Source organism: Malaya genurostris, chromosome 3, assembly GCF_030247185.1.
Source record: "Malaya genurostris strain Urasoe2022 chromosome 3, Malgen_1.1, whole genome shotgun sequence".
Taxonomy (NCBI): domain Eukaryota; kingdom Metazoa; phylum Arthropoda; class Insecta; order Diptera; family Culicidae; genus Malaya; species Malaya genurostris.
Window position 1 is genome coordinate 26,821,185 of NC_080572.1, and position 24,465 is coordinate 26,845,649.

The window sequence follows — 24,465 nt, forward strand, 5'->3', positions numbered from 1 at the left end:
ACGGGAATAGTATTTTCAGCAAATTTGTTTGAAATGACTTTCTGCAAGCCCCAATGTTGGCCCTGAACTAAAACAATATTTTTATCTCACTTTTAGGGGGATTAATAACATAAATAAAATTTTCCAAAAGATTGCGCCTATCATTTGGAGCAACTTTTCTGAAAATACTGTACCTGTACTGTGCAGTGGTTCAAAAGCCAAATTTTACGCTCTTATTTGATAACACATTTAAAAACGTGGTTTTCGAAGTACACTAGCTTCAGCAAAGATTCTAAAAGTGATAGGCGTTATCTTTTGACATTGTTTGTGTGATTAATCCCCCTAAAAGCAAAATGGTACCGTGTATGCACAGAATGCATAAGAACGCAGGTTCGAGTCCTGTCTCTGAGCGTGTCTTTTTCCAAGAAATCATCTTTTTTGTTAGTTTTTCATTCTTTTGGCTTCCCCAATATGTTTCCGCTCAGTCATTGCAAAAATGAGATAAATATGTTATTTTAGCTCAGGTTCAAAATAGAGGCTAAATTGTGCAGTCATTTCAAACAAAAAACCTAAAACTCGCCGAAGCTGGATTGAAGAACTACAAGAAATGAAACATCTCTATATTAAAAATTGCAATGTGATTACGACCTACCATTGTAAACCCCCTGCTCCCCCCCCCCCCAACATAGTCTAATCTTCCAACATCCCCCTGCTTTCCCCCCTTCTCTCGCCCTAAAACCCAAATACTCGATACAAACCCGGTGAACGACCGCAACTAGGTTAAAACCGGGTATAAATTAACGATATAATAAATCGGAGGGCCGAATGTCAAAAATTCGACCTGCTCGACGAACTGAGAAAATTTCTATGCGTATGAGTGTGTGTATGTATGTGTGTATGTAACACAATTGTGCACTCGATTCTCTCGGAGATGGCTTGACAGATTTTCACAAACCTAGATTCAAATGAAAGGTATCTTAGCCCCATAGGTTGCCATCAAATTTTACTCGGATTAGACTTCCGAAACGGGAGTAACGAGGTAAAATGTGCAAAAACTGAAGAAAAAGTGTACTCGATTTTCTTAAAGACCGCTCAACCGATTTTCTTCAACTAACATTTAAATTAAAGGCCTTATAGTTCCATAAGTTACTATTGAATTTCATCTGGATCCGACTTCCGGTTCGGGAGTTGCGGGGTGAAATGTGCAAAATGAACTAAAAACATCGACTTTTTCAGAGGCCGCACATCCAATTTTCACAAGCGTAGGTTCAAATAAAAGGTCTTACAAGCCTATATAATACTACCAAAATTCATCCAGATACGACTTCCGGAAGCACAAGATGATAAAAATTCCATTTTCAGGAGCGTGTTTTTATACACGACACGGAAAAATCAAGTACATACAGTCAAATGTAATAAATCTTTCCTCTCCGTATAATTCTTCAATTAGGTAATTATGGTTAGTTTATGGCCAAATACGTTGGCTCTGAGTATAACAGTTCATCGTTTCTGGTTCCAGAAGTACCGGAAAAGTGCTTGAGTGCCCTAAAACAAAAATCACTCTAATTTCTCAGGAACGGCTAAGCCGATCTACGCAAACTCATATTTAAATGAAAAGTATTATGCTTCCATAAGTCAATGTAGAATTTTATCCAGACCCGGCTTCTGGTTCCGAAAATACAGGATAGTGTGTATGAAATTGCAGCCTGTCATATAGAGCAATAATGCAAAAAACGTAAAAATCATGAATTCGGTTCAAAACAGCTTCAATTCATAGGTTATGCTAATTGCTGGCCAAACGTACCGATTTCAGTTATGTCGGCTCCTTGCTCCCGGTCTCGAAAGTACCGGATATAGTAGGCGAAAACTTAAAAATGAAGCTCTCTTCATTTTTACAGAAACAGTCGAATTTCAAAAACTTAGACTTAAATAAAGAGGTCAACTTCTATAAAAATAGACTGCTTTTGACCTTGTTCGGATCTCACTTCCGGTTCCGAAACAACAGGATGAGATGTGTTTGAAATTTAAAACCGTCATTTAGAGCAAAATTGCAAAAAACGAAGAATTCTTCATAACTTGGGTTAAAACGGATTAAAATTGAAAAGGTTACGCTAATATATGCCCACATGAACTGTTTTATTCTTATTCAATCCCTTAGTAATATTATTGTTAACATGAGTTATATGAGAAAGGCATTATAGCACCACTAGATGGAATAAAATAGGGGTTTGCACACCATTCTCACTTGTTTATCATCAAGAGGTGTAGATGAGACCGCTTACATATAAAACTACTTTAAAAGAGCATTCATACCGTGGATGAAGTAGCTGCGATCGTCTGCAGGAGATATATGTTATTTTCAAATATCCTTGTCCTTGACATTCACAATGATAAGGTTAATTGTACATCAAATCAGATTTCAGATGACACCTATCATTATCATCAAAAACGTGGTTTTAGAAGTACATTCTTCAGCAAATTTGCTAACTTGGCTGAAGAATGTACTTCTAAAACCACGTTTTTGATGATAATGATAGGTGTCATCTTTTGAAAATTTTATTTATATTATTTAATGAGAAAATATATCATCTGAGCGAAGGATCAACATAAAGGCTAAATAGCTTCGACAAAGTTGTGAAGAGAGTCATTTCAAAAAGGTACTATTCCCCGTACCTTAAGTTGAATTCATCAAATAAAGTATTATCTGAAAAGGGTATCATAAAACCAGAAAATGACAAAAAGTAATTCGAATTTATGATTTTTTTTTTCGAATTCGTGCCTTCTTAACTAGCTGTCAAAAATCTTCTGGCTACAGAATTGCAAAACTTTAGTATTTTTTGACTTTGATGCGCAAAAAAAATCATTTATTGTGACAATTACCATGGTACCAAATATATACTGAAATCTGATTTGATGTACAATTAACCTTATCATTGTGAATGTCAAGGACAAGGATATTTGAAAATAACATATCTCTCCTGCAGACGATCGCAGCTACTTCATCCACGGTATGAATGCTCTTCTAAAGTAGTTTTATATGTAAGCGGTCTCATCTACACCTCTTGATGATAAACAAGTGAGAATGGTGTGCAAACCCCTATTTTATTCCATCTAGTGGTGCTATAATGCCTTTCTCATATAACTCATGTTAACAATAATATTACTAAGGGATTGAATAAGAATAAAACAGCTCATGTGGGCATATATTAGCGTAACCTTTTCAATTTTAATCCGTTTTAACCCAAGTTATGAAGAATTCTTCGTTTTTTGCATCCACGGTATGAATGCTCTTCTAAAGTAGTTTTATATGTAAGCGGTCTCATCTACACCTCTTGATGATAAACAAGTGAGAATGGTGTGCAAACCCCTATTTTATTCCATCTAGTGGTGCTATAATGCCTTTCTCATATAACTCATGTTAACAATAATATTACTAAGGGATTGAATAAGAATAAAACAGCTCATGTGGGCATATATTAGCGTAACCTTTTCAATTTTAATCCGTTTTAACCCAAGTTATGAAGAATTCTTCGTTTTTTGCAATTTTGCTCTAAATAACGGTTTTAAATTTCAAACACATCTCATCCTGTTGTTTCGGAACCGGAAGTGAGATCCGAACAAGGTCAAAAGCAGTCTATTTTTATAGAAGTTGACCTCTTTATTTAAGTCTAAGTTTTTGAAATTCGACTGTTTCTGTAAAAATGAAGAGAGCTTCATTTTTAAGTTTTCGCCTACTATATCCGGTACTTTCGAGACCGGGAGCAAGGAGCCGACATAACTGAAATCGGTTCGTTTGGCCAGCAATTAGCATAACCTATGAATTGAAGCTGTTTTGAACCGAATTCATGATTTTTACGTTTTTTGCATTATTGCTCTATATGACAGGCTGCAATTTCATACACACTATCCTGTATTTTCGGAACCAGAAGCCGGGTCTGGATAAAATTCTACATTGACTTATGGAAGCATAATACTTTTCATTTAAATATGAGTTTGCGTAGATCGGCTTAGCCGTTCCTGAGAAATTAGAGTGATTTTTGTTTTAGGGCACTCAAGCACTTTTCCGGTACTTCTGGAACCAGAAACGATGAACTGTTATACTCAGAGCCAACGTATTTGGCCATAAACTAACCATAATTACCTAATTGAAAAATTATACGGAGAGGAAAGATTTATTACATTTGACTGTATGTATTTGGCTTGATTTTTCCGTGTCATGTATAAAAACACGCTCCTGAAAATGGAATTTTTATCATCTTGTGATTCCGGAAGTCGTATCTGGATGAATTTTGGTAGTATTATATACGCTTGTAAGACCTTTTATTTGAACCTACGCTTGTGAAAATTGGATGTGCGGCCTCTGAAAAAGTCGATGTTTTTAGTTCATTTTGCACATTTCACCCCGCAACTCCCGAACCGGAAGTCGGATCCAGATGAAATTCAATAGTAACTTATGGAACTATAAGGCCTTTAATTTAAATGTTAGTTGAAGAAAATCGGTTGAGCGGTCTTTAAGAAAATCGAGTACACTTTTTCTTCAGTTTTTGCACATTTTACCTCGTTACTCCCGTTTCGGAAGTCTAATCCGAGTAAAATTTGATGGCAACCTATGGGGCTAAGATACCTTTCATTTGAATCTAGGTTTGTGAAAATCTGTCAAGCCATCTCCGAGAGAATCGAGTGCACAATTGTGTTACATACACACATACATACACACACTCATACGCATAGAAATTTTCTCAGTTCGTCGAGCAGGTCGAATTTTTGACATTCGGCCCTCCGAATTATTATATCGTTAATTTATACCCGGTTTTAACCTAGTTGCGGTCGTTCACCGGGTTTGTATCGAGTATTTGGGTTTTAGGGCGAGAGAAGGGGGGAAAGCAGGGGGATGTTGGAAGATTAGACTATGTTGGGGGGGGGAGAGCAGGGGGTTTACAATGGTAGGTCGTAATCACATTGCAATTTTTAATATAGAGATGTTTCATTTCTTGTAGTTCTTCAATCCAGCTTCGGCGAGTTTTAGGTTTTTTGTTTGAAATGACTGCACAATTTAGCCTCTATTTTGAACCTGAGCTAAAATAACATATTTATCTCAGTTTTTGCAATGACTGAGCGGAAACATATTGGGGAAGCCAAAAGAATGAAAAACTAACAGAAAAGATGATTTCTTGGAAAAAGACACGCTCAGAGACAGGACTCGAACCTGCGTTCTTATGCATTCTGTGCATACACGGTACCATTTTGCTTTTAGGGGGATTAATCACACAAACAATGTCAAAAGATAACGCCTATCACTTTTAGAATCTTTGCTGAAGCTAGTGTACTTCGAAAACCACGTTTTTAAATGTGTTATCAAATAAGAGCGTAAAATTTGGCTTTTGAACCACTGCACAGTACAGGTACAGTATTTTCAGAAAAGTTGCTCCAAATGATAGGCGCAATCTTTTGGAAAATTTTATTTATGTTATTAATCCCCCTAAAAGTGAGATAAAAATATTGTTTTAGTTCAGGGCCAACATTGGGGCTTGCAGAAAGTCATTTCAAACAAATTTGCTGAAAATACTATTCCCGTAACTTCCAAAGAGATTTCATACCGAGGTTTAATTACTCGTCAGCGATCGCAGGCGAGATATGTTCTTTTCAAATATCCTTGTCCTTGAAATTTGCAATGATGAGGTTCATTGTATGTCTGAACAGATTTCAGTATATATTCATCTGCACCTTTCTGCGCCTTTTAATGATAGACAAGTTGAAATTATGTGAGAAAAATGGCTCTATTTCATTAAACTGAAATGATAGCGACATAACATGTTTGAGAAAGTTGTGTCGTTTTTAATGATAGAAAACTTTGTGAAACATAATAAACTCATATAAATCGAAAATGTTTATGTTTTCTTACAAAAACTGGTTTTAGGACACCCTTTTTAGAAAATACATTATATAATGAATTACACTCAAGTTAACGAAGTAGTATTTTCAGCAAATTTGTTTGAAATGACTTTCTGCACAACTTTTTCGAAGTTACTTAGCCCCAATGTTGGCCCTGAACTGAATTAATATTTTTATCTCACTTTTAGGAGGATTAATCACATGAATAAATTTTTTCCAAAAGATGGCGCCAGCATTTGGAGCAACTTTGCTGAAGATACTGCACCTCGAAAACCACGTTTTTAATGAGTTATCAATTAAAAGCGTGAATTTGGGCTTTTGAACCACTGTGCACTGTGCAGTGTGATCCCACTTCCATTGAGTGGCATTGCGTCGACTTGCCAAAATCAAGTTTCTTTTGTTAGCACATACATCAGCTGACAGCAAAAACTCAATGTAGGGGAAGGTGTTCGGTTGCCGGCACCCCACCGTTACTTTTGACAGAAAGCAAATAGCGTCAATCCGACAAATGTCATGTGTGTGTAATAGCAGCACGTTCTTTTTGTGCCGAAGCAAACAGTCACTTGTACTTTTTGCTGCGTTCAAAATAACTTTTAATTACGTGAATATCAACACAAAAGTTTTTTCTAACTTTTCTAGAGTATCATGAATTGAAGAGCATCAATCGGAAAGGTGGGTGGATTGAATATTTATGAGGTGAAATAGATCTATTTCGTGATTTAATATCGGATACTATCAAAAGTTTCGCAACCAAAGTTTTTTTTTGTCATTTTCAAAATGTCTACCAATTTCGGTTACCGGCACCCTATATTTTTCGATAAATCGTGAAAAATTGTCAGTGATATGCAGGCTGCTGTTGTGACAAACATCTAGCTGCGCATACGGCAGATGCTCCGGCTAAGAAAAAAACGTTGAAGACCGGCCAATTTAATACCAAAGGCGCCACCATCCAAATATTCGACCAAGAGAACCAAGGTGAAGTCACAATCAGAAAATGAAGACTTTTTTCAAAAACGCTTCCAAAAAGAATAAATTCTGTTTTTTCTTTGAATAGCTGCAGTCTTAACTTATATTTTCCATTTTTAGCGAAATTTCTTGGGGTGCCGGTAACCGAACACCTTTTTAAAAATGGTCAAAGTTTATCGCTTCACTAAATTGATAACAATTTTTTTTCAATCAAATGAATCAACTTAGATTCTTAATCAGTTGTTAGCCAGGGACTTTAGCTTTCCATTAATGTATAGATGTCTGCATAATGTGCACTAAGTTAGAAGTTATGAGCTAAAAAGAAAAGGGTGCCGGTTACCGAACACTCTCCATTAAGAAAAGCAACGAGGGGTCGTCGCATACAATTTCGTGTACAACGTAGTTGAGACTATTGAAGTAATGTAGCAATTCAATTGCGGAGCATGTAAATAATGAGGGAACGTACCTCTTGAGTAAATTTTTTATTATACCTGATTCCAGAACATCACATCAATGTATGAATGAGTCCACTTAATTTCCTAAATTTTTCCTAGCGAAAGTGATAAATACCTCTTGAGTCAATTTTTTATTATACCTGATTCCAGAACATCACACCAATGTTTGAATGAGTCACGTATTATTAATCAAGAGCGTAAAATTGGGCTTTTGAACCACTGTGCACCAATCCATTCGACACTGATATTTTTTTTTGTATTGGAAACATGACATGAATATGCAACCCAATTCCTGATCAGAAACATTTCGAGCATCAATTTCAACATTTTGTTATGTGAATGCGAATGTTACCTAATGATAATGCGAATGTTACCTAATCTCATCTCTCTCTTTTAGGTGAACTACGCACGTTTTCGTGAAAACAATTACTAAAGAGAGACATACAATGCATAGAGAAAACCTCACTGGAAATGTTCATGGCAATCATGCAATGCATTCATGAATTTATAACCCCAAATTAATTTTATAATACATATCGTGACATTATTTCGGACAAACAATCTTTTTCAGACTTAAGCTATTCGTTCAAAATTCTACACAAATACTAAAAATTTAACAAAAAAAACCAGATAGATTTTCTAAAAGTAGAGAAAAATCAACAAAATCAATTACTAGTGAACAGTTATAATTGTTTACTATCCATTTGAAACACTAGATATAAAACATCATCTTTGCGCCATACAATTTATTTTCTTCGAATTTTTAAAATTTGGTTGTCAGAAAAATTATTAACATTCGATATAAACTTTTCAAATGGTCATTGACAGACGTGGTTATATTAGTAGTACAAATTAATTCGATCTGAGGTTTTGGGGACAAAAATGCATTAATTCTAAAGGAAAAAATTTTTGAGATTAATCAATGTATCGTCCATCGCTAGTTACTACTCTTTCCCACCTCTCAGGCAATTTTCGAATTTCATCTCGAAAAAATGTCTCGTCTTTCGATCCAAGTCCAAAAATTAATCGATGACCTACCAGATCGTGCTCAATCCGTCGGAACAACCAGTAATCAGAAAGAGCAATGTCAGAACAATATGGTGGGCGCGGTAAAATGTCCCACTTGAGCGTTTCCAAATATTTTTTCAAGAATTTTGCGACAGGAGGCCGAAGGTTGCAGGAGAATAACTTCATCATGTCTTTGCTTGTATTCCGGCCGTTTTTCTCGTAATGCACGGCTCAAACACATCAATTGCAGCCTATACCGATCGCCGTTTTAGTATATACTGGTTGTAGCAGCTCATAGTACACAACACAACAGATGGACAACTATGAATACTCGGCATTGGTGTTGATGGTGAGGTCGATAGTAACAATTGACCGGGCATAGCGTAGTATTTTCTCTTCTTGAGGTTATCACAGAATATCCATTTTTCATCCCCAGTAACAATTCGATGTGAAAAAAACCCATTCTTTGTTGCCTTCGGAACAGTTGCTCGCAAGTGAAAAATTCTGCAAGCTCCTCTTGTGTTTGACTCGGATCTTCATCGAGTAGTTCCTCTAACTGTTTGTCTTCGAATTTTTTGTTTGTCCAGAGTAAGAGCTGTCTTCAACGCTGAAATCTCCATTTTTGAATCGTCGAGACCATGATCATGTCCCTACATGATTTATCAGTTGGAGCATTATCGCCAATAACATAGCATTTGACGCGCTTCAGTTGCACTTTTCTTCCAATTAAAACAGAAAACTAACACTTTCCGCGAATGCTGCTTAGTTAACACAAATCTGCTCATAATTAATAAGGTTTAAAAAAAACTCGAAGCAATATGAACTGGATATTAATGACAGATGTCTAACCTTTCTAACCCTTTAATACTATCGACATCAGATGGAAATATTGTCTGTCATTCTACACGAATATTTCGTAAGTGTACGTGAAAATTAAGGAGAACAACAGAAGAGAAGGTAACACATGGATCAATAAGTCCCGAGACTAAAGCAGAGATGGCGCTCGTAGTAAAGCAGTAACCACGTCTTTCTAGAGTCAGTCGGTGTTGAACAGTCGTTCGCACCGCACGCGTATAGCTCTTGGCTCCTGGAATTTTTTTTCTGGCTACCTAGAGTTTCATTGATTCAAGGCTTCAGTCTTTTTCAAGGCTACCTGAATCACTAACTAAGTGACTAAGTGATACAAAGAGTGATATTAGAGTGACTAAGTGATACAAAGAGTGATATTAGAGTGACTAAGAAATTAATCAGCCTTTTTTAAGGCTAGCTAGGAGTCTAATCGAAGACTAATTTAGCCTAGTTAATTTAATTTAAAATTTCATTCATTTCAAAAATGCCTGCGTCCAACCGGAAAGGCAACAAGCCTAAGGCTAAAAATAATTCAATACGGAATAAATCACAATCCGTTATTCAACATTTTTCTAATAACATTCAAGATCTTATAGAATCTGAATGTAAAAATAAAAGACAACGGACGGATTTCCCTTCCGTTGATCCTATGCCGTCTAACAATATTTACGAGATTCTTCCTGAATCCGATTGTAGCGACATAGAAGAAAATTCTTCAAAAATTCCCAAAATGGACGCTTGTCGTTCTGGAAAGAAACAACAATCTATGCCACCAGTGACGGTGATGATTTCCGACTTCAAAGCATTCCGTACTGAGCTTTCTACTTTTCTCCCGGAAGTAAAAGTCTCATTTCAAATCGGACGAAGAGGAGAATGTCGAGTCTTGGTGGATGGATTGGAAGATTACGAACGTCTTATTCGATATTTGTCCGAGAAACTTCATAAATTTTATTCATATGATATAAAATCAGACAGACCCTTCAAGGCTGTCTTGAAAGGATTATCAAATGATCAAAGTATTGATGAAATTAAAAATGAATTAAAAGAATTGCTTGGTTTTGCCCCTTCCCAAGTAATACTTATGAAAAAAAGAGCGAATGGTACTTCTAAACCACGCTCTGGAATTTCCCATGAACTTTACCTAATACACTTCAATCGAAGTGATGTAAACAATTTGAAAACTTTAGAAAAAGTACGTTTCATTTCCCACATTAAAATTCATTGGGAACATTATAAACGGCATAATCGTATTGCAAACTTAACGCAATGTCGTCGTTGCCAAGGCTTCGGTCATGGAACCAAAAATTGTCATATGGATATACGGTGTTTGAATTGTGGTAAATCGCATTCGAAAGACGTTTGTCCAATGAATGATACTGATAAATTTTCATGTTCAAATTGCAATGGAAATCATAAATCCAATTATTTGAAATGTCCTGTCAGGGAAAAAATTTTAAACGCTCGTTCGCTTCGACAACAAGTCAAATCAACGACCTTAAATTTACAGAACATACCTGATAATCAAAAAACCGTTTCAAATGCCACGCCTAATTCTTTTAAGGCACTGATTTCTTCGAAACAAAAAACAGGTACGCCTGTCAATTCGTCTTCTAACGAAAACAATTTATTGACAGGTAGATCGACCTCGTCATCATCTTCTTCTAATGTCAGTTATGCTGGTATATTAGGTAGAAATCTATCACCTATTTCTTCTAATGTAAATAATCAAAACACAGGACCGCCTTGCAGTTCTTCTTTTAACGAAAACAATTTATTAATAGGTAGACCGGCCAAATCATCTTCTTCTAATGGCAGTCTACCTACAAATATTCCTTCAATGCCATTCGCTTCTTTAAATGAAGTCGATTTAGGCGATATAACTGAAAATAAAATGATCTACCTACAAGATCAACTTTTTCAAATGATCATCCAAATGAATTCGACTTCATCACTTTTTGAAGCATTTCAAATCGGATGGAAATTTGCAAATAATATTATAATGAATTTAAAATTTAACAGTGATGTTAAATAATTATTTGAATATTTTAAATTGGAACGCTCGATCTTTGAAATCGAGTGAAGATGAATTTTATAATTTTCTCGAAGTTCACAAAATCCATATTGCCATTGTGACAGAAACTTTTCTTAAACCAAATGTAAAATTGAAAAGTAATCCACATTATGTGGTTCATCGATTTGACAGGTTTACTGGAATGGGTGGTGGAGTTGCCATTTTTGTCCAACGGCAAATTAAACATCGAATTTTACCTTCTTTCAATACTAAAGTTATTGAAAGCTTGGGAATCGAAGTTGAAACCGTTCATGGAATTTATTTCATCGCTGGAGCATATTTGCCATTCCAATGCACCGGCGAACAATTAAATTTCTTTAAAGGCGATTTGCAAAAACTTACAAGATATCGATCGAAATTTTTCGTAATAGGGGACTTAAATGCTAAGCATGTCCAGTGGAATTGTAGGCAAAATAACAGTAATGGTAAAATACTTCATAATCAACTCTCAGCTGGTTACTTCACAGTTCTTCATCCCAGTAATCCTACTTGTTTCTCTTCCGTGAAAAACCCGTCTACAATTGATCTGGTTCTAACAGATCAAAGTCACATTTGTAGTGAACCGATTACACATGCTGACTTTGACTCAGATCATCTTCCAGTAACATTCAGACTTTCCAACGAAGCTATAATTAATCCAATTAGTTCTATTTTCAACTATCATAGAGCTAATTGGTTGGATTACAGATCTCACATTGAAAATCATGTGGATCATGAAACTATTTTAGAAAATTCTGCGGACATCGACACAGCAATTGATAATTTGAATCATTATATTATCGAAGCTAGAAATCTTTCAGTTCCCAAAGCTCAAACTAAATTAAATTCTCCTATCATCGATGACAATCTTCAACTGCTCATTCGGTTGAAGAATGTTCGTCGACGACAATATCAACGTTCTCGTGATCCTGCTATGAAAAACATAGTTAAGGATTTACAAAAAGAAATTAAACATAGATTTACTCTTTTGCGAAATGAAAATTTCGCTAAAGAAGTTGAACAAATTAAACCATATTCTAAACCTTTCTGGAAACTTTCCAAGGTTCTTAAGAAACCTCAGAAACCAATTTCTGCTCTCAAGGAAGGAAATCAAATACTTCTTACAAATGGTGAAAAAGCTCAAAAACTAGCTCAGCAGTTCGAGAGTGTCCACAATTTTAATTTAAACGTTGTGAGTCCTATTGAAAATGAAGTCTCACTGAAGTATGATCATATTTCAACCCAAGTGTTATCACACGATAACATTATTGAGACGAATTTTGATGAAATTAAATCAATTATTAGGAAACTCAAAAACATGAAGGCTCCTGGTAATGATGGAATTTTTAATATTCTTATTAAAAATCTTCCCGATGTTGCCTTGAGACTCCTGGTTAAAATTTTCAACAAGTGTTTTTCATTAGCTTACTTCCCAAAAAGATGGAAAAACGATAAAGTAATTCCTATCCTAAAACCTGATAAAAACCCAGCAGAAACATCAAGTTATCGCCCAATTAGCTTACTTTCTTCTATCAGTAAACTTTTTGAAAAAAATTATCTTGTTGAGAATGATGTCTCATATAAATGAGAATTCAATTTTTTTACCAGAGCAGTTTGGATTTCGTCATGAACATTCAACTACTCATCAACTTGTCAGAGTAACGAACATGATAAAAGCAAATAAATCTTCTGGGTTATCCACTGGAGTTGCTCTTCTAGACATAGAAAAAGCATTCGACAGTGTTTGGCACAAAGGTTTAATAGCAAAAATGTCTGATTTCCAGTTTCCTATTTATTTGATCAAAATGATTCAAAATTATTTAACTGATCGTACTCTTCAGGTTAGCTATCAGAATTGTAAATCTGAATTGCTACCCGTACGAGCCGGTGTTCCGCAGGGTTCGAGTGTAGCTCCAATCTTGTATAATATTTTCACTTCTGATCTTCCAAATCTACCCGTTGGTTGTCAGAAATCGTTATTCTGTGACGACACAAGTCTGTTAGCCACAGGTAGAAATCTAAGAGTGATCTGCAGTCGCCTACAAAGAAGTTTAAATATTTTCAGTGATTATCTGTCAAAATGGAAAATTAAACCAAATGCAGCAAAAACGCAATTAATTATCTTTCCTCACAAGCCAAGAGCTTCGTTTCTTAAACCAAACAAAATTCACATTCTCAAATTGAATGGCTTGGAATTGACACGGTCTGATCAAGCTAAATACTTAGGTTTAACGTATGACAAAAAACTCACTTTCAAGGATCACATTGAAGGAATCCAGGCAAAGTGTAATAAATATATTAAATGTTTATATCCTCTTATGAACAGAAATTCTAAGCTCTGTCTAAAAAACAAATTGTTAATTTATAAACAAATTTTCAGACCAGCCATGCTTTATGCGGTACCAATTTGGTCAAGCTGTTGTTCCACCAGGAAGAAAACGCTTCAAAGGATTCAGAATAAAATTCTGAAAATGATTCTGAAGCGTCCTCCCTGGTTTAGTACAAATGAGTTACACAGACTCACAAATATAGAACCATTAGATGTAATGTCACATAATATTATAAGCAAATTCCGACAAAAATCGATGCAATCTTCAATTGAATCGATTCGCTCTCTGTATTAGTCTCAAATGAGGAGGTCATCGCTGAAACTGAAGCTTATTTTGAAGCAAAAGATAAATTTTTTTATAAACATGGTATTGAAAAATTGGAAAAATGTTGGAACCACCCTAAAAGGTGATTATGTAGATGAATAAAAAAAATTTTGCAAAAAAAATGTTGTTTCCATTGTTAGTCGCGGGACTCATTGATCCATGTGTTACACGGAAAGAAATCCGTTACTGCTGTTATGATTAGAAAATCATGAAACCAATCATTTTAACTTATCATGAAATCATGAGCAATTACTCTTCTCCCACGAAAATTAATCATGGTTCGAAAATGCGTTACTTGAAGAATGCATTTCTTTCAAAGCTCGTAACTCTAATTTTCTACCCGGATATCACTTTGAACCCTCTGCCTCAAGTGATGTGATAGATTAATAGATTTATGGTAAAGCAAAAAGCAGACATTAAAATGCAAGACCTACTGAAAATGTTTACTTGATCCTGAAGCATCTTATTTAATAATCGTATTGTTTTACCAACATAACATAAAAATAAAGATAACGAACCGAAAATTGACATCATAAGAGACTAAGCACGGCTACACTTTTCATTTGACAAACATCAATGTTACATTTTGTTCGAATGTATGCTTACATATTTGATGTGATCGTTGTTGCTAGAATAATATTCCGAGAGCTAGCGTTTAATTCGATTGTGAATTTGGAACACCGTCTAACGAAAATCAGACAAATATTTCGTTCAACCACTTTGATAAATTTGTTTCATAGATATAACAACACAAGCTGTATTGATGCACCTAAATATTATGAATAAGACGATTTTTTTGCAAGAATTCGACATAGAGTTTCTTTTTAAGAGACTTGATTCACTCGTGTTTTCTCATGCAGTTCGTTTAAGTGTTTAAATTCTAAAACATAAAATCAAAACTGAAGTAATGAACGCAAGTAAACACGTTATCTCTTGCGTCGTCGTTTTTCAAAAACAGAAAACAGAATATTTTTAATATTTTACAAGAAATTCGTCGTGCTTTTCACTGAATTTATATTGCAAAAATGATCATCGTTGCAAAAACCACACATAACGCCTGAATTTATGTTGCAAAAATTGCCATGTTAAATGTTTTGCCAGAATCGTAGCAGAAGCACGCCTGAAGTTATACCCAACAACTTTAAGTGCGTTACGTTTAAATTTCATCGAAATCAGTCCGAATGGATCATGATCCGAGAAATTTTAATCATGGTGTATTATCATAACATGAAAATATAATATACTCCCCAAATCATGACTCATTTTTCTCATTTCTAGAATCGGAACTTCGCCCGTGTAAACAAAGAGACTCTCGTTCGTTCATGTGTCCTTATGAAATGTTAAAGTCGATATGTCGATGTGACCTTATGAAATGTTAACGTCGATAGGGACGACGAACCACGGGTACGTCGTCATTTTGATGACAGTGATTAGATTTCGCAAACTCTGGATGGCAGGTCATTTGAAGTATGTTGGAGGCTGAAGTTTGCTCGAAAGATCACGAACATCTGGCGGCAGCCTTGGATAAAATACCACAGGGGCTTCATATAATGCGTTTCTCGATCGTCTGCGGCGAGACCAATGAATTTTTAAAAACTGAACTATTTTCAAGTGAAATTGAATAAATGAAAAATAAATGATTTCGTTTTAATCAACTTATCTGTTTGATACCGTATAGCACTTCGATTGCCGAACCCGGCAGAAATTATTGCTTCGCCATTGTTTCCTAATGGGAAGGTGAGACAATAAAAAATACAAACAAATAAAAATCTTTCTGCACCTCCGAACGAATATTTATCGATTTATTTTCAGTGTTCCATTTTAGTACGTGAACTAAAATGGATTCATTACCTCCAGAAAGAATGATGATCCTCTCTGACTGAAACTCCTTACCACATAGGACGATAAATGTCCTTCAATTTTATTTCACTAAGCATAGGTTCATGTACGTATGGACCAAACAACCAGAATATGTAATTGTATCGAAGTCTGGCTATTGTACATCAGATAACAAAAAGTTCCGTAATCGGATTTGCATGTATCACACGGATAATACTCATCACACTGAACAGTAGCCATGCGATAATTGAGTTGGCGACTTCCAGGTAGTAAACTGACCATAATATTGGAATGTTGCATGAGAATACTGCAGCAAACCTTTTGACATTTTCAAATTCAATTCCGATAAAAATTTCTGAATGCAATTTTCTAAGCTACGCCTATAGCTGGCAACAGAAAAAGATTCAATCGTGTGTTTACCAAGCTAGTTCGAAATAGTTCACTGCGCCAGCTCCAGCTAAATCAGCCAGTTTTCTTTCCTATCAGAAGAACAAACGGCAAGAAAGTATTATAGCAATAACTTGTTTGATTAAGCGTCATAGTAGAATGCATTTTGGAGGCAAAACTTTGGAAACCTATTTTCTTTCAATTCTATTCCTCGTAATCTGAACAGATATGCATTTTTTCCTCTTCAATTTAAGTTAGAATAACGCCATCAGATCAAAGTTTCTTAAATTTATATCTTAGCGGCCCTCATGGCATTCTAACTATTTGCATCGATTTGTAAATGGCAGCTGTATTAAGCAGAATTCCTTTATTTAATCGTCACTAACTAACGGCCGGTTATGATAAGCTAAAAAACAAACATAATAGTGCTCTTCTCATAAGCCCAGAGGTTCTTATCTCAGACCTAACAATAATCACGGTATCAAATTGATAGGCTTGGAATTGACATGGTCTGATCAAGCAAAAAAAGGTTTAGCTTATGACAGAATACTCACTTTCAAGGATTACATAGAAGGAATCCAGGCGAAGAGTAATAAATGTATGTTTATATGCTCTAATAAACAGAAACTCTAAGCTCTGTCTTAAGACCAAATTATTATGTTTCTACAAATTCTCCGACCAGACATGCTATTTGCAGTACCAATTTGGTTAAGTTGTTGTCCACCAGGTAGAAAACGCTTCAAGGAATTCAGAATAATATTCTGAAAATGATTTTGAGCGTCCTTAGTTACACGAATTACAATTATAGAATCATTAGGTGCAAGGTCATGTTCAGGAGTGTTCTAGTTCTAGATGCATAATTGATGTCAGTTTTAAAATTTGAATCTAGAATTTATCGAATCGAATAAATAAAACTAAAACGGCTTGCTGGGGATACGTTTGTTTCAGTTTCAGCTATGTTATAGACCACCCATATGAATCTGGCAGCTGCTGAATTTGCTCTAATGTCACATAAAGCAAATTTCAACAAAAATCTATGCTACCTTCAATTGAATCGATTCGCTTTCTGTATTAGTTAGTACGTTGATATATAAGTTCCCTTTTCCCATTACAAACTACAAGTAGGCTTACAACTTTCCTTACGAAAACTCACAGATTTTCGGAGGCAAATGATGTCTTAATGGTAATAACTAAATCATGCATATAATAGGGCTGAAAAATCACTCACTTGTGATTGAACACCCAATTTAAATCTTAACAGTTGAAATTTAATTCATATTGAAATAAATAAAACATTTAAAAAAGAAAACATTAAAACTAAGAGTAGACAGTAGATCTAGATTCTTAGTTGCAACGCGTATACGCTAGAAATTGATTGGTACTACGCTAACAATTATCAATCAGTGTATTGCAAATTCCCTCTCAAGCTCTAATATACACAGTTCGAACGTTTTTTTTTTATTCAAGAACATGTAAAATTGTGTGATTTGAGAATTACGTGGCTTGAAATCGAATGGAATAAAAAACGAAAGATCGATAGCAACAGTGCGACTTGAACCAAGAAACATCGAATCACAAAGCACGTCAGTTAATCGACTGAACCACAGAAGCCCATATCTACTTGATGAATAATTGATACATATAAATCCAAACAGCGGCACTTAGTAGCCGAGTGCCAATTTGCAAATTATATGAATAGTATCGTTTGTAGAATTATGTCACCTGTAGAATTGACAATTTTTTTCTGTGTGCAATACTAGAAGACTTTACACATTGTCTAATACCTGAAGTGAACCATGAAACTTTAATGGGGACATTACGAATCCCTCAATTCTACAAATTGCGAAGAGCTAGCATCAACTTAACTCAACAAGGGCAAAAGTTAAAAATTCACGACTGACCTATTTAAGCCACTCGGCCATTTTCCAGGAAATATAAAAAGACTTAAAAGCTCCTGATTTTGTGAAAACCAGCTGATCAATTCGGTTTTCCAGCCCTTTTAAAGGGAAATCAGATATGTAGGATCATCCATGCCAAATTCCTTTTCTAAACAATACTATCGAGTTTTAGAGTAGTCTTCAGAGCTGTCAATCATACCATTTGATTGATAAAAATGTACAAAAAAAACTGGATAACTCACTTAGATATTTTCGAAACAGTCAAATAACATAAGAGCAATTCCAATTATGAGTAGCAAGTCATCAAACTGCACATATTGCGATTCAAATAAATCTGTGCACACTCCTTCTGTTTTGCACAATTCAATTGACAACTCGTAAATTGTATAAAAAAAGAGTTCAAAAACAAAGCTGTAGCAAATCGATTGTGCATTGAAAAAAACACACGCTGAAGAAAAAGTTAATTTGTTTCCAGAATTAGAAAATAAATCGTAGCGTATCGTTGATTTTCTGCTGATTTTTTTTCGATTATAAAGGCTTAACTCTATGTTTATTCGTCTCTCAGGTCAGAACAATTTTCTGACTCTATGTGCGGGGTTGGGATCCGAAGCCAGGTGGGCTGGTTACGTCGCATATGCGGCAACATTCCCGAAACCAAAAGTATCAGTAATTTAAACTTGAACATTGGTAACTTTCTGAAAAATATGTGCAGAAAAAAAAAATATGCGATATGTCGGTTACGTCACTTGAACGATTACATCTACCGAACCGAAAATGTTAGCCATATGATTTCCGAACTAGATGTACAACCTAACATTATTCTCGAACGAGCTTAAACTTGTTGAAATCGTTTTAGCTATGATCGAAAAAATTACGTTTTGTCGGTAAAGTCACTTATACCATTGCATCTATGAAATCACAAGTGGCAGCCATTTGATCTTCGACCTTGATTCACATCCCAAGAATATTTTTCAAACGAGTTTGCTCAAATACGGCTCAGTCATCTCCGTAAAAAAAAGTGGAGAAATTTTTTTGAAAGATACACACGTAGACATTTTTTTCGAGCTGAGTCGTATGTTATATGCCATCAGGGGTCGCCGAAGCTCCTATTGCTTTGCTATGAAAAAGGGAAAAAACGTTTTTCTTACGGTGACTTATGGTTATATGGCTGTTGCCAACAAACTGATATGTTGAAATTGAAAGTTGTGATGGTTTTGCGTACACAATTGAAATGCGTAATTTGTGACTGTGCAATCAAAGAAAATCCAAACTTTATGTAAATATCAATCCAGAATATGGGAACCCCAACTCCGAATCGAAATAGTGTTGGAATAAATTTAATTACTTGTTGGAAGGCACCCTACAAATGCATTCTGTAGTATCACTGCTCCCAGTTTAAGACAATAATTCCAATTCTAGTAATTACTGTACCACATTCAGATTTGGTAGTATGTAACAGTAACGCATGTTCATAAGCATAAGTAGCATCAAATGGGGCCTGAACGGTAGTTAAAAATTAATAAAACCCTGTTCTGTCGGACACTGACGGTGATGCTGCTGCTACTACTGCATTGATGGCCAACACAGTGAACACTCGATGCCTAAAGGGAAAATGTTTGCTGATAGGATATCGATGCGGTAAACAGACAAAAACAAACTCTACTGAAGAAATTGAATTAGTTAAAAATGATTCTTCAATGTTGAAAAAAGAAGGAATTCAAGTAAAGCTGTCAAAAGTCTTAAATTTGCGACTTTTGTCTTCTATTTCAAATTGGAAATTGCCCTAAATGGAAATTATATATTAACAATTAGTGAATGTCAATCCAAACAACTGTTGGATGCTGCCTTTTTTAATGAACAACAAAGCACGTGTCATAAGCGCTATTATTTCAACAGTTCTTACGTCTTGTTGCTTCTCCCTTAACATTTCCCATCGAAACGATCGAATACTGAATTGGAGCCGGAACAACAACCACCCAATCAATTCTGAATCACATAGTTTAGTATTCCTACAGCAAATAAAAATGACTGTAAATTTGCCATTTTGTCACGGCGCGAAATCGCTCTCAATTACCCAAACTATCGCCTAATCGGAATCTAAGCACAATCGAGCTTCTTCATTATGATCACTAATAACTGACTGCCCAAAACATCGTGCGTCCTCTCGACCGCTCAATCGGACATTGACGGACTGACTTTGCACAGTTCGATCCGTTAGGAACTTTTCCCGCGCGCCTCTGCGTCGTAGCTAGGAATTTTCACCGAAATTTATCACTTTTTCCTTCACTGGTACCATCCGTCCCCCTAAAAAAGTCGGGGAAGCACACTTTAAACCTGAAATCAGGACACCAAACCGACACGCGTACTTGTCGAAATCGAACTGATTGCAAAATTTCCTCCATGCAAACGATTTTCCCTATTTTCACTCATTCACACAGTGTGTGTACGGATTTGTTTGAAGTTTTTCCCTTCCTCTTGCTTTGTGTGTGGGTGTGTATACTCTTTTATCTGTAACGTCCAAAGGAATACTTTCGTCCAAACCCACCCACCGTCCAACCAGCACCGAGGAGTTTCGATACTCAATTCGTTTGCTGGGGAACAATAACCGTGCGCGCCGCATACTTGGACCGATCGGTACTCATTCTCCAACGATGTCACGTCAGTCAAGTGAGTGCTCACGGTGCGAGTGCTCAACCATCAAATCTGATCGGAATGATAATCACGTCACGGCAAGCGCCGTTTGCATTTGCTGTTGTTTGTATTTTAAGCATGATGTTTTCCTTCAACGGTTTGGGTGAGTGTATGATTGTTAGTGGAATAACTTCGGTTGACTGCCTGTCATGTAGTGCCCCTCCTCTACCGCTTCGAATGGGGAAATAAATGACTGGATGACTGTACCTCAGCAAGAAGGAAAAGAGTTTCTAGGGTGGTTCCTGCGTTTTAGGATGTGCGAATTAACCGTATTAAAAATAATTCTAAATATTCATGTTACAACAGTTCAACAGTTGCTTGATCGAAACCCAGATTATTGATTAGTGTCTTTCAATAAAATTTAAACAGAATAGAACTAGACAAACTTTCATCGGTAAAAGTAGTTATTTTGAATGTTATTTTTGACCGGGTCAAGACTCAAGACTTTGACTCAAGATTGATTTTCAAAAAGGGGAACGGTATACGATTTTTTTCCAATCGTTCTAATTCGCAAACTGTTATTGGTAGAAAATTATGGCAAAAAAGTTATAATTATATATATAATTCTAACAAAAATGCATCCAAATTGCTAGAAATGTATTTCGGCTCCTGTCATTAATTATCACTGGTGATAGAAAAAAATAATGATTTCAGAAACCACTCGATGAAACAGTGCACCGCACAAGTACAGTACAAGTACGTCGACGAAGTTATATGTTTTTTTTTTATCTACTGTAAGGCTACGTTGTCACAAAGAAACATTTGAGATTAGTTTTGTCGGATATCGATATACTGTCCTCTTTAAATCTTTGTTTACTTTTCCCACATTTTTATAAAGATTTAAACGGTGGCAACGCAAATTAGATTTATTGCATCAAAGATTCTGCTTACAAAAAATACTACTGCTTTACTCACGCTTTTCCCGCACATTTCGTGATGATAGATGAAGCTATTTTTTAATTGTAGAAATAGAATATAACAGTTGACTCACCTGAAAAAAATACGAAAAAACAAATGTTTTATTGCAGTTTGGGGTATATTTGATTGCATCAAACAACAAGGAAATGCTAAAAGGAGGCAAAGATATTGTGTTCGGATGGGGCCTGGTCTGGTGAGTAAACCGCATAGTCAAACACTTCCCTGCTGGAGACTTCCCAGCGTATCGCGAAAGTGTTTCGACTCGTGTGATAGTGCATTGTCTTGGAACAAAATAGCCTTTCTGTACAATTTGATCTGTATGTTCTAGTCGGTACATTCCTTTCGCAAGTGCTCGGCAAATAGTTCATTTGTCGTTTCACCAAGTTTCAGAAGCTCCAAGTAGATTACAGCGGTCTGGTCCCACCATACACAGGCTAGATATGGTCGGGTAAACAATTTTCTGATCCCGAACCCTATCCGTACCCGGTCTAAAAAAATTTAACCCGTTCTAAAAAAAAAATTTAAAACTATGCGTTTATGTCAAGCTAAAATTTGTTAAAGTTTTTCATCTTGACCAAAGATTGACATCCGATAATCAAAACTAAAATATATAGAATTCAAGATTATGTAAGCTCATTATATCTAATCAAAATGCATTTACTATTAGATATTTGTTGTGTAGTTGATTATTGTACACAGTTCGAAAAGTTCTTGTGATTTTACATCTTATCAGATGCACATAAATGGAGTGTCATATTTCACACAAATTTATATTCAAGAACATGTAAAAAATTATGTGATTTGAAAATTACATAGCTTTAAAACGAATGGAATAAAGATCAAAAGATCGACAACAACAACGCGACTTAAACCGACAAACATTAGATCACAAAGCACACCAGTTAGCCGACTGAGCCACAGAAGTGCATATCTGCTAGGCTAGTAAATCGTGCATATAAGGTCATGAAGTCTCACTTGCTAGCCGAGTGCAAATTACACTCGAAGCCAGTAAATTTCTGTACGAATGGAATATTGCATCATTTGAGAAGTTAAGTAGTTATGAATTGTATCGTTTGTAGAATTATGTCAGCTGTAAAATTCATAATTTCTTTCTGTGTACTTATTGAAAATGTTCGCGCCATCGAAATGTTGGGTTTTAGAGAATTGACATGTAAATAATATTTATATTTTCTTTTTTTTTATTCATGTGCAGTTTGGAGCTATGTATTCAGATATAAGTTTTATTGGTGATGATTATTAGTGTTTCATAGATCAAAGTTAAAATAGGTAACCAAATACCATGAATGAAAATGCATTTTTTTGAAATTTAATAAAATATTGTATTCATTGATTATACTGGCTGCTATTTGCATAAGTTTTCCTGACCATACACTGTCGTGACAAAGCGTTCCAATATTCTCTGGTGAAGGTAGGATTTAATATTATTGTCCGGAAAATGTATGGACACTTTCAATCAACACTGTATTTGTTTTTCTTAGTTTATTCACAACGAATACGTTAATCAATATGAAATCATATTGTTTCAGTGACTAGTTGGCGATCAAAAATATGTCAATGCGAACATGTCGTAATAGTTAGGTTACCGAAAAGTTACGCCGGAACTTATTGTAACTTAGTATGATGAGATGTTTCGTTGAGGCTATTACATTAGTTCATTACTATTACCATTATTACCATTACATTACATACAGACCATTACAAAAAATACTAAGAAACACGAGCACACAATTTACATTCTCACAAAACCGGATCTACGACCATTGTCATTACAAAAACAACAACTAAACTATAAAACACAACCACACATTATAAGGACTTTTTTATATAGCCTATTTGAATCATCACAAAAAACAGTGACCAAGTGGGCACCTTAGCTTAGGAACGTCTGAGTGTTGATTTAAAATAGAAGCTTATAGAAGCAAATTTTATCAAGGGTCCAGTGTAGAACTGAAGCAAGGGACTGCTACCACTGTTACTACTTACAAAAAAGTATAAGACCTACTTATTATCTTACCAAACAAACTAACCGTGACTGAACCGATCGAACTACGATTCAAATAAATATTTTATTTCATCTATTGAATGAGGTTGAATTTTATCCGGGTCCCACTTTCAGGGTGATGAAAGTTAAAAATGTCTAACCTTCATGTAGTTGACGATACACATAACTAGGTTATACACAATTTGATCTCAGTATGTATATTACAAGTTATTTTTCGAACTTTTTATGAACTACCCTATCCGTTCCCTCGTAGAAAGCTGCACAAAAGAACGGAGGAAGCAATAATGATTAATAACAGAGCAGGCCTGATGAGGGAATGTGTGAACACACTCACTCTCTGATGCTCGCACTTCTAACATTCCAAGCTGCGAATCAGTGGGAGTGAGGTACAGCGTCTGTCCAGCACACACTCAGCTGGTGTGCAAGTGTGTTACAATCTAGAATGGTTGGATGAGAACTAATGAGGGTGAGTGCATTCTCACCCCAACTGACGCTCACGTTAGCAGCTGTGACTGTAATTCTCGATCATCGAGCGCTAAATCGGCGCATTCCCCAATGGCTTAAAGAGGATAGTGGTACTCATTATGTGAGTGCACCGGTTGGGAAGCAGGCAGACTAAAGGTTTGAAACGTGGTGGTGAAACAGCAGCTAAAAACCAGTATCAGCAACGACACTGTGGCATGCAATGTGACTATGAAACCGCTATTACACTATATTGTTTCGGTTTATTCTCTCTTATTGTCCCGGCCCGATGCACGATGGGGCTCTGTCTGGTTAGGTTTGATTTGTAACGAGAGCGCGAGGGGTCGCCCAATAAGAGCGACCCAGCTGCTTATATCACATTACTGAAAGTTTT

The 24,465-nt window shown here is 35.7% G+C and overlaps 1 protein-coding gene across 10 annotated transcripts in view; it reads right to left on the minus strand.

The window, feature by feature from the left end:
• Positions 1-24,465, minus strand: part of LOC131437501 (neurogenic protein mastermind) — a 256,373-nt gene that overhangs the window by 87,902 nt on the left and 144,006 nt on the right. For 2 of the 10 annotated variants that reach the window (XM_058606895.1, XM_058606893.1), the window contains exon 1: positions 20,052-20,669. The exons of 5 other annotated variants lie outside the window; for them this stretch is intronic. Coding sequence is in view for 1 of the 5 variants with exons in the window: in XM_058606896.1 (XP_058462879.1) it covers positions 19,881-19,904 (24 nt within the window). In the remaining 4 variants the exon portion in view is untranslated. 3 more of the 10 variants (XM_058606897.1, XM_058606896.1, XM_058606894.1) reach the window with 3 other exon arrangements.